This window comes from Antennarius striatus, chromosome 12, assembly GCF_040054535.1.
Source record: "Antennarius striatus isolate MH-2024 chromosome 12, ASM4005453v1, whole genome shotgun sequence".
NCBI classification, from domain to species: Eukaryota; Metazoa; Chordata; class Actinopteri; order Lophiiformes; family Antennariidae; genus Antennarius; species Antennarius striatus.
Window position 1 is genome coordinate 13565199 of NC_090787.1, and position 11376 is coordinate 13576574.

The 11376-nt window shown below is 41.0% G+C and overlaps 2 protein-coding genes across 3 annotated transcripts; one reads left to right on the forward strand and one right to left on the reverse strand.

Moving 5' to 3' along the window:
• Nucleotides 1–730: 730 nt before the first annotated feature.
• Nucleotides 731–3002, reverse strand: nup62l (nucleoporin 62 like). Its single transcript, XM_068328828.1, has 2 exons — nt 1182–3002; nt 731–1087 (listed from the first exon to the last, which is right to left on the reverse strand). Exons 1-2 carry the CDS (start codon nt 2727–2729, stop codon nt 929–931), a joined length of 1707 nt encoding a protein of 568 aa, XP_068184929.1. The 5' UTR covers nt 2730–3002; the 3' UTR covers nt 731–928.
• Nucleotides 3003–3861: 859 nt separating this feature from the next.
• pdk1 (pyruvate dehydrogenase kinase, isozyme 1) lies at nt 3862–10736 on the forward strand. 2 transcript variants are annotated; one of them, XR_011037733.1, is made up of 11 exons: nt 3862–4274; nt 5898–6039; nt 6124–6195; nt 6281–6465; nt 7876–7965; nt 8074–8151; nt 8270–8346; nt 8452–8550; nt 8703–8813; nt 9415–9571; nt 9673–9707. XR_011037733.1 is itself a non-coding variant. In XM_068329894.1 (11 exons), exons 1-11 carry the CDS (start codon nt 4166–4168, stop codon nt 9811–9813), a joined length of 1218 nt encoding a protein of 405 aa, XP_068185995.1. In that variant the 5' UTR covers nt 3862–4165; the 3' UTR covers nt 9814–10736. The 2 variants fall into 2 exon arrangements, 1 of the variants encoding a protein (XP_068185995.1); XM_068329894.1 differs by having other exon boundaries at nt 9458–9571; nt 9673–10736.
• The last annotated feature ends 640 nt before the right edge of the window (nt 10737–11376 follow it).

Here is an 11376-nt window from a genome sequence, read left to right on the forward strand (position 1 = left end):
CTGAAGTTGATTTCTGTATTTATGGAGCTGTTTTACTAAAAGCCTGATGTCTATTCGAGGAAGGTACAGCTTTCTTAATGTAATATGAAGGTAATTCAATACATTTCACATTTGGTTGTTGGGAGTTACCTTTAACACATTCCTACAACACAGCTTCTTCTTTAAAGTGACATTTAGGTACATTCATTTAAGATCATGACTGACTCTAAAAACGTGGAGGTCTGTTCTCACAGTCATCTCACCTTTGTGGCATTCAGGTAGCATTCACTGTACTGTAGGTCATCACTGACGTAAGACAACTTTGTTGGATGAGAGGAATTCAAAGGGAACAGTGTACAGCAATTTAAAATTATGATTTCAAATTTGCTTCAAAGTGAGCGCCTTGCTGAATGATGTAGAATAAAAATGTGTAAACACTGATTTCTGTAGTGCAATTTCATCATTATAATGTCCTGTATAAAGTTTAGACGTTAATCAATGACTGTTTTCAATTTATGTGATTAAATTTAACAATTGTTGGGCTTATAAACTAAGAAAGTACTGCAGAAGGCACAACCAACACTCAAAACACTATCCAACTATATTCTATTATGTTAATCAAAGACAGATCAAATCCTCACAAGAACGGGCATTTCTTTTTCAAAGCTTTTTAGAGTACATTCAATATGTACTGTAAAGGTTTGCTTCTGTGAAACTGCAACTAAAATAAATGTCTGAAGCTAATTCGCTCAACAATGAACATTTAATCATACTATTTAGAACAAAGCATTTACAAAAAAACAAAGGGTCACGATTAATATGAAAATAACAACAGAAACGTCTACAGGAGGCATATTTAAGTGATGTTTTGCTTGCGCATCAAAACTCCTTGCAATTACAACAAAAAGCAAAATCAAAATCAACTTAACAAACAAGCATTAATTCCAGATCAATCAAATGTTAAACGAAAGGTTTTCTCCTGCTCTTTATGCTGGTTGTCGTACAATTTGGAAACTTCCTCCACTCTTCTCTGCAGGTGAACCGAGTTCTGATCAATCCACTGGAGTGAATCCATGTGTGTGTTGAGAATTTTACAAATCTGCTGAAGCTGAGGAAGACAGACAAACACAGAGAGATTTTATTTAAAGAAGAATAACAAATAAAGAAGTCCTAAAATGATCAACTTAAATAAATCATCTTACCGGGTCACTGGTATCTGCCGGGCCGCTGGATGTGTTCAGGTGCTCGATGATCTCCTTCAGGTCCTGGGACATCCTTTTAAGCTGTGCATCTACATTCTCCGCCAGCTTGTAGGTTCTTTCGCGCTCCTCGTCGGCATTCTGCATGTAGATCGTTCCGCTCTGATCTTTCACAGATTCCTCCAGCGGGCAGAGCAAGTCCTCCAACTCCTTCTGCTGGGACAGGATGAAATCTAACTCCTGGTTGAGCCTCCTCTGGTCCAGCTTCACTTTCTCCATCTCCTTATGCAGGGCTGTGATTTTCTCCCCGTTGTCCACCAGGACACGGTCCCAGGCGTTCACCTGAGTCGCCTGCTGTAGGAAATGTCGCTCCTGGTCCTCGAGTTCAAGACTCCACTTGTTGATGAGACCCTCTAACTGGGCGTAGCTCATCACTGGGGGGGCGGTTGTTGCTGTGACTATAGTGGGTGCAGTAGTGGTGTTAGTGGTTGTAATGGGTGCAGGTTTGAACCCAAGGGTAAAACCTGAAGGAGCACCTGTGGTGGCAGCTGAAGTTGTGGCAGCAGTGGCAAGTGTAGGGGCAGTTGTGGTGGTGGTGGCTGCCCCCAGGGGTTTAAGCATGAAAGCCAGACCTCCGCCAGCCGCTGTGGTCGTCGTTGTAGTTGTGCTTGGTGCTGAGGCTGCAGCTGCACCCAAAACAAAACCTGAACTTGTTGCTGCGGTGGACATGACAGGAGCAGCAGCCGAGGGCATGGGGGCTGCGAAGAGAGACGGACCTGGAGCCGGCTGGGTGGAAACGAGAGGGGCCGGTGTCGATGAGGGTTTGATCCCAAAGGAAAACCCTCCGCCTGCTGCTGATGCAGCGGTGGTGGCCGGCTGTGGCTGGCTGCCCAAGGTGAGGGCAGAGGGAGCACTAGCACCAAAGCTGAAGCCCCCTGTGGGGACAGCTGTGGGCGCTGCAGCTGCAGGAGCAGCAGCTGTGGGGGCAACAGCTGGTGGGGCAGCAACTGTGGGGGCAGCAGCAGGGGTCACCTGCACCTTGGTTGCTCCAAAGCTGAACCCCCCGAACGAGACGCCTCCTGATCCGGTTGTTGCTGCCGGGGCTGCTGTGGCTGTTGGTGCTGCTGGAGTTTGCGTCTGGGCCTGGGTGCCAAACGTGAAGCCCCCCCCTGTCGGGGCCGCAGCGGTGGTGGTCTGTCCCGACAAGCCAGCACCGAGGGTGAACCCAGAACCCGCTGCTGGAACTGCGGCGGAGCCTAAAGATAAACCCGCCGCTGTGGTCTGAGGAGCCATGTTGAACGTGGTGGCAGCCGGGGTCCCGAAAGAAAAGCCGCCGCCGGCTGCGGTGCTCTTTGCCGGGGTGCCGAAGCTGAACGAGCCGGTGGGGTTGGACGCAGCCTGTGTGGGAGTACCGAAAGTGAAGCCTCCTCCGGAGGCTGCAGGCGTGGAGGTTGCCATTCCGAAGGCCGTGGGGGTAGCGGAGGCCGTGGTCTTCTGAGCCCCGAAAGAAAAGCCCGTGGAGCTTTGCCCAAACGAGAATCCGCCACTCATTTTAAAACAGGCGTTATTAAAAATTAGCAAATGTACAAAACGGTCTCTTCCGAACTTTAATCTCGCCTGTTTTTTTTGGCGGGTCACGAAATACGACTTACTCACGACACCGTTGAAGAGGGTTCTACTGTGACTTCTGAGACGTTAAGAGTTACTCAAAGCGGATCGTGGAATTGTTGGCGATAGATTAATCTAGAATGTGACCAAAAACTACCAAGACATATTTCAAATTACCGTGGTCCGCTTTCTTGACTTTTTCACGCAGGCATCTGAGTAGTTCACTAAAGGAAATGACGTAGCAGAAAAGGTATGACGTATACTCGACGTTCATTTGGTATCAAGCAAGTCCCGTCTTCGTTTGCAGATTTGACAGTTAAATGTCCAATCGTGAACCTCGTAGAACCAAACGGAACCCTGATTGGTAGAGCTGGCATCACGTGATCGCAACTCACGGAACCACTGAATGATTTTCCCAAGAGTTAAGCGAAATAAAAATTAATAGATAAAAATTAGAATTAAAAAAAATCACTGGACTTTAATATCAGCATAACATAGTGCACCTTACTGGATATTTATATCATAAGTTCCTGGACTTTCACAAATCTGCCAACAACCAAATTTATTCATTATTCATTTTTCCTTTTTACTGCATGATGGGTATTTGATGTGCTTTGCTTTCAAATGCTGTATAATACTATTATATTAATAATACATTTTGTAAAGAATAAAATAAATAACGTATATTGTCTTTTCCTTTCACGCAAAGAACCTTCAGCAATCGTAACGAGTAACAGAGTTTTAGAAAACTTCTGATAGAATTACACTTTTAAAAAATAGCATCTGGTTGCACAAAACATTCATTCATTCATTTTCATTCATTTGTTGGCGGGTCACAAAATTGTGATTGCATAATATAATGTCTACATTTGCCTTCTTTCTATATATTGCCGCAAAAACGCCAGTCTCACCTTTAGACAAATACCTTTTTTTTTTTTTTTTAACATATGTAACTGCTGTGTTACACATATTCCGTCAATGCTAATGATAAAAACGACCTAACTAAGGCTTTGGGGTTTGTTCTCTTGACTTTGTCGCGACTCTCTGGATTGCCTGGTACAGTGGGTACCATTGGTACACAACACAACACAACACAATCTCTGTTGACATTCATTTCTGCTACTCGCGGCCTCACTCTGAACACCTGACGTAAAGGATGACGTAGAAACAGGACTCTGCAGCGGTGGTGACTGTGGATGCACACGTCTGAACAAACCCACAACTCCAGATGGTTCATTTCACGGCTATCTTAAGGAGTTGCAGAAGTTAGCGTGGAAGCTAAAACCAACACATACAAGCTAACCGGATGCGTGGCCGCGCCGCGGATGATCAAGATAAGCAGACACCGTTTTGATCTGTGACAAAGCGAACCGGACACAATGAGGATTTTAAGGTTCCTGAGGAGCAGCGTGTCATTAGGAAAGGACATCGATTATTATTCAAAATTTTCTCCCTCCCCTCTTTCCATGAAGCAGTTTCTGGATTTTGGTGAGAGCATGTCTACACACTGCATTAAATATCAAATGTCTCCTCTCGTATTGCTTAATTTACATTTTACATATGAAAATGTCAAAGAGTAAGGAAAATCATGTGGAATAAAATCACGTATTCTAATAATGACATAATCATGTGATGATTCACTCACATTCAGTCTGTGGAATCCAGTAGCGACAGACCTACATGAGTTGTTTAGATTGGATGAAGTGGAAGAACATGTATCTATAATTTGCATTAGTTCATTTGCTTGTATATGTAGGTCACTTACATAGACAGATAGATAGATAGATAGATAGATACTTTATTAATCCCGGAGGAAATTGCATATATCCACTGCTCAGGCATTAAATAACAAATAATACTGGATAAATACCAGGAGAAAAGGAAACATTGACATCACAGGACATACCACAAGACATACATTACACTAACAGACAGACACATGCAGCACTAACAGGACTTATATACTAAACTATAACTAAAATATAAACAGTATAAAATTTAAAAATATTACAGTATTAAAATATAAACAGTATAAAATAAAATCTAAACAGTATAAAATTGAATTAAAATATAAAACAGTATAAAAAAATAAAATAATAAATTATATATATATATATACAACAGTATAAAATTAAATTTAATTTAAATTAAATTAAATCCATATTCAACCCCGTGCTGACCTCGCCACCTCCCCCCCGCTCCTCCTGAGAGAGTCATTGTACCCCCTGATGGCACGGGGCACGAAGGAGGACCTCAGCCTCTCTGTGGAGGCGCTGTGTGACAGCAGTCTGCCGCTGAAGGTGCTTCTCTGCTGGGAGAAGGTGGTGTGTAGGGGGTGCCTGGTGTTGTTCATGATGGCCTTAATTTTAGACATGGTCCTGCTCTCCAGAAGCGTATCCACAGAGTCCAGGCTCAGCCCGACCACTGAGCCTGCTCTGCGGATGAGTCTGTTCAGACGGTCCATATCTCTTTTCCTGGCCCCCCCACCCCAACACACAATGGCGTATGACAGCACACTGGAGACTACGGACTGATAGAACATGGACTTACATGTCAGTAGGTAAACATTACCACAGACAGATTGCTGCAGAGAAACTCGGGTCCATAAGGATCTGGGGCAAATGATAAAGGTGATAAACCTGCACCCATTGAAAGTAATCCAGACGATTAAACATGACAAATGTGTTTCATATCGTAACAACCTGCTACCAAGATGACAGCATTTGCTCCACCTCGATTTACCACGAAAGTTAATCCAATTCATTACATTTCATGACTTTAAAAATATAAAACAATTTCTCCTTAACCTTGACCTAGCCTTTTAGCTTAGGTCAAACCAGCCCAGTAAATACCCAATATATCATGTTACTACTTTAATTATATAACATTGGTGAAAATTATTTAAAAAAAAAAAAATCTAAAGGATTAATTACAAATCTGTTACATCAGATTTTATTATATTTCTTCACAGAGTTGCATCGCCCAACACTTTGTACAGCACAGGCTGAAAACAAACGCATGGTGTTTCTTTAAATATAATAATAATAATAATAATAAAACAATAATAATAATGCAAATTTTACATACTTCTTTTGTAATTTCTACCAATAGGCTCAGAAAATGCATGTGAGAAGACCTCCTTCACCTTCCTCAGACAGGAGTTACCGGTGAGGCTGGCGAACATCATGAAAGAGATCAACTTACTTCCTGACAACTTACTGAGGACTCCGTCTGTCCGCTTGGTGCAGAGCTGGTATGCAAATATTCTTCTGCAGAATCTTTCAAGTTGTATGGATTCCTGTGAACAGATGAATAGTTGTGATGTTTTCACACACAGGTACATTCAAAGTTTTCAGGAGATTCTTGAGTTCAAAGAAAAAAATGCCAATGATGAGAAAACCACATATGAGTAAGTAGAATAAAACATGACTGTTATTTATGCCTTTATTTTATTTGGTTTGCACCTTACTGTAATTGTTTTTTTCTGAATTTAGTTTCACAGATGCAGTCATAAAAATCAGAAATCGGCACAATGATGTGATTCCCACCATGGCTCAGGGAGTCGTGGAGTACAAGGAGAACTATGGCACCGACCCGATCGTCAGCCAGAATGTTCAGTATTTTCTTGATCGTTTCTATATGAGTAGGATATCCATCAGGATGTTGCTCAACCAACACAGTGAGTTTATTCTCTTCTTGTTTCTTCCACTATTTTAATCAGTTCTGAATGAAAGAATACATCAATCAGTCTCTAGAAACAAAGGAGGCAATCATCCTGCACAGACACCAGCATGCAGAAGGTTTTCTTTATCTTTCTGTTCCTGAATTGTAATTATTGTTGGTATTTTAGCTGGGATAGACTTCAGCCACAGTCTCCAGGGTTGCAACACAATGAGGGCAAGTGGATTAAGTTTATGGGAACGCGGTGATGAAAGTAAACATTGACAGAAAGTACAGGAACAAGATTTACCAGGTGGTGATTAGAGCGAAGACGTCAAGGGTAATTTCAAAACCCTGGAACTATGCTCAAGACATGTATGGTGCAGATAGAAGTGCTGATATTTTAGTTGCAATGAAGAAAAAAACTGCTTTTTTTCCTTTTTCCTGGATGCTTTACAATGAAAAATCAGCATAAAGAGCTACATAAAGACTGCTACTTTTCATATTCGACATAAAAATAAATTTTCAGAAGCAGTTCTCATGACAGACATGGAAAGAATTTGTCAGCAGGAGTTTCTGTCTCACTTTTGTAGAATGTTAAACTCAGAAGTTGTTTAATAAATTTTGAATTCCAAATATATATTTAATGCTTGATTACATCCCGCTTCAAAGCGGTGATGCATTGTAATTGTCAGTGTTCGTCTGTTTGTCCGTCCGTTCGTATGTCCACCAAGTATCTTCGCAACTTTTGCAGATAAAAGATGAAACAAAAAGCACATTACTCAGGCGGCAAAGGGGATGAAAATGAGATGATGACCTTGACCTTAAGAAAACTAGATCAAGGTCAAATTTCAACTTTTGTACACTCAGGAACCATACAAGAAAGATGAAAGAGAAGGCCAGCGTGAGTAAGACCATAGATCAAAGCTAGTGCCTTGATCAATAACAATAGGTCAGAGCACTAGCTTTGATCTTTGACCTATGCAAGTAGGTCAGGGTAAAATTTTGAATTCAGGGGTGTTGCGGGATGTTGCAGTCTCCGACTGCATTGGTTCTAGTTTGTTTTGTGATTTCAGACTGTTGAAGATTAAAGTTTGTTTCTAATGAGACTGAATGAAATGTCTTCAAGTTTGGGAAGATGCCAGAGTGGTTTCAATGAGACTGTGTGGGGGTTCTTCACAGTTCTAAGACACCTGGAAAACAAAGTCACTGATTTATTAATTAAGAGGGACACAAGCACCCACCAATGCCTATTTTGTGTATGTTATCATAGAAATAACCAGTACTACAGTGTGTGTCCAAAGCTGTTTAAGTCAATCCACTGGACGTTAAGAAAGTTCTTGAAGACGTTTTCATCTCTCATCCAAGAGACTTCTTCAGTTCTGTGTGGTTACAGTGTGTGGTTACCTCCTTCTGTGTTTCACTCCAGCTCTTCTGTTCGGTGGGAAGGTGAACCCGGCACACCCCAAACAGATCGGCAGCATTGATCCACATTGTTGTGTCAGTGACGTTGTCAGAGGTGTGGATGTCACATGAACACTTCCATTAAGCTGTGACGGAGCGATCAAACTTAATGCAGATCAAGTATTAAAGTTTTTTTTACTGAAATCAAAACTTTCCGCTGTAGATGCCTATGAAAATTCACGGAACCTCTGTGACCGATATTACATGAACTCTCCTGAGCTGGTTTTGGAGGAATTCAATGGTAATGTGTTTGAATAATTGGCTCTATGATCATTTCTATGTTTCCCTTTCTCTTGTGCTCCTTTTATGAAAAATTCAGTTTGCTGAATAAATATTTGATCATTTGTTTGCTCTGACAGTCAAAGATGAGGGAAAACCCATCACAATGGTGTACGTTCCATCTCATTTGTACCAAATGGTGTTTGAGCTTTTTAAGGTAGGATTTACTTTTTGAACTGTCAGTTTGATGGCTGGTGAACATCATACTCTTCAACATTTTTAAAATGATGCGTTTCTGTTTGTTAAACATTTGAAAATGCAGAACGCCATGCGGGCCACCATGGAGTTACACGGAGACACCATGGACTATCCTGCTATTCATGCACAGATTGCTCTTGGAACCGAAGATCTCACTGTTAAGGTAAGGAAGAGCTGCGGCATCTGATCCACCCTCCGCCTAGGGAAACTCACCAGTGAAGAAGTTAAAGCAACCATTCAGCAAATGCACATCTGCACCGTGTGCTTCATGGCAAGTAAGGTGAAGATATTCTTCAACCGTGAGTTCTTCTCCAGGTGAGCGATCGAGGAGGAGGTGTACCGCTACGCAAGATCGACAGGTTGTTCACCTACACGTACTCCACGGCGCCTCGGCCCAGCACCGACGGGTCCCGCGGCGCTCCTCTGGTCAGTACCCCAGGTGTGGGAGTCAATGGAGGACTGAATGATTGTGGTCGACTGCTGTCCAAAACAATTAAAAATCACCTCGTCTGACTGTTTTTACCGCACAAGGTGCATCAGTGAAATAATGTTTGAAAAGTTTACATATTAATACAAGATCGGTGGCATCGCTAATCTAAATGGAATGTGACCATCATTAATATCGCTAACCTCACCTGTTCCAGAAATAGAAAGCACACAGTGTAATCTTCGGCTGACATTGCTGTCTCTGAAGCCTGAGCTGAACGTTTGTATAAGAGCAGTTCAAGTTCCATCGGCCGTCTGGCCCTGACGGAGGAAATGGGGATAGTCATGAGTCTTTAGTGTCACCAAGAGATCCTTGTGATCTGGATCTCCCAGATCCAGAGGTGGATACATTCAGTTTTATAAATTTTGTTTGGCATTGCAAAATAATGCTTCCACTATTAAAATGCTTGTCAGACTAATTTCGGAGTCAAACTTATGGTAAATATTGGTTTTGGGAATATAAGGTTAATTTACCCTGAAATAACAAGAATAAATAATTAAGATCATCAAATAAAAGATACTGAGTGCCTCACTTCACCAGGGTTACAGATTTGCCAGATGACCTCTCCTTCCTGTGTGTCCAGGCTGGTTACGGCTACGGCCTCCCCATCTCCAGGCTGTATGCCCGCTACTTTCAAGGGGACCTGAAGCTCTACTCTCTGGAGGGTTACGGAACTGATGCTGTGATCTACATTCGGGTAATTACGTTTTATGTGATGTGTGTGCTTTTCACACAGAAGAGGGGGAGTGTGTACACATTATGTTACATCCTTGTTAATTTGATTCCTTCAATCTTTAGGCACTGTCCACGGAGTCCATAGAGAGACTTCCTGTGTACAACAAATCAGCCTGGAAACACTACAAGACGATACACGAGGCAGACGACTGGTGTGTCCCCAGCAAAGAGCCAAAGGACATGACCACGTTTCGCAGTTTCTAGATGGGAACTGAAATGTATGCAAAGTGTGCATGTGTGTTTGTGTTGTGTGTGTGTGTGTGTGTGTGTGTTTGTGTGTGTGTGAGGACAATACATCATTTCAGATTTATTTATACAGATATTAAAAGAAAAATGTATCACTGACACGTATCTGATGTGGAAAATGTTGTAGGAACCAAAAGAATGAGCCAAATTAAAAAACAAAACAAAAACAAAAGTAAGGTATTGGCTTTTTAAAGTATAAATTCATGTAGTAAATAGTTTAAAGAGACAACATCAAGAGCTCAGATCCGTCTCCGACGGACAAATTACTGTGTGACATCACCCTTCCTAAATGCTGTCGAACGTGTTTAATTATGTTGGCTTTGAACAAGCCGACATAATAAGACAAAAGGAATGTGTGTTTTGGTAGAATCTGTTCCAGGTATGACAGCTGCAGTGACAAATAGGATTTTTGTTGTTGTTATTGTTGTTGGTTGGTTTTTTTTTTTTGCTTGGGCGCTTTTATTTTGCTGTCCTTGTTTCAATCTGCTCCTATCTTTGCCTGTTACAAAACTTGTTCCTGCTTGAATTTAAATACAGTAGTTATTTTTATTTTTTGGGGTGTTGTATACAAGCAGCAATAGATCAAAAAAAAAAGTATTGGTGTGTTTCTTCTTTGTAAATTTGTAAATAAGCTGCTGTGAGTCTGAAAAATATGAAAACCTATTTTTTCTCATGAGACTTCACTTGCAGTGTATGAGGATACCATATTTAGATTGGTGTTAAATGGCTATAACTCATATTTTCTGTTACTTATGCAGTTATTCTGTATGGATCCATATCAGTATAGAAATATTTCAGATTTTTTGTGGTAAAAATCTGTTGTGTTCAATTCAAACATCAATACAACAAATTTATTTTAAATAAAAATTACTGTGCTTATACTCGGTGTTTGTTTGCTACTAGAATGATTCTTCATTTGAGGTTTTAAGAGTTTAAAACTTTGTGATCTTTAATACATTCAGCCTGTATATTTACATGTTTATTAATGATTATCGGATGTCTATCTCAGCTGATATACCGTTTATGCAAATTTATTTAGATGTTCAGTTTCTACAGAGACGAGTTTAGCTACTAATCTGTTGACTTGGCCTCTGATATGTACAGCATACTGAGGAAGTACTTTTCTGTGACATTCCATTTCTCTTTATGAAGGAGCAAGTTGTTTTGTGGACTACTGTATGTGTTTATTACAATCTTTCCCATAGCGGATCTCAAATCCTGGTCAACATGAAACCCAAACCAAGTTCTGAAGGAGTGCTTCCTGCTATAATAGGATTTTTTTTCCTTTTTATCTTTCCCATTGCTATGGTAACAAACTGAACTTCATTACTTTTGGGAAGGATTTATCTCAGATGAGGACTTCAGAGACAATTTAAAATCCATTGAAGTTTTCCAACATGTTTATGTAACATCTTCCTAGCAGTGGAGGCACCTTTTGATATTTTGGAAATTTCCTGCTACACTAAGTGCTCAATTTAGTCAACTGTATTTTGATTTTTTGATATATTTTGGACACCGCTT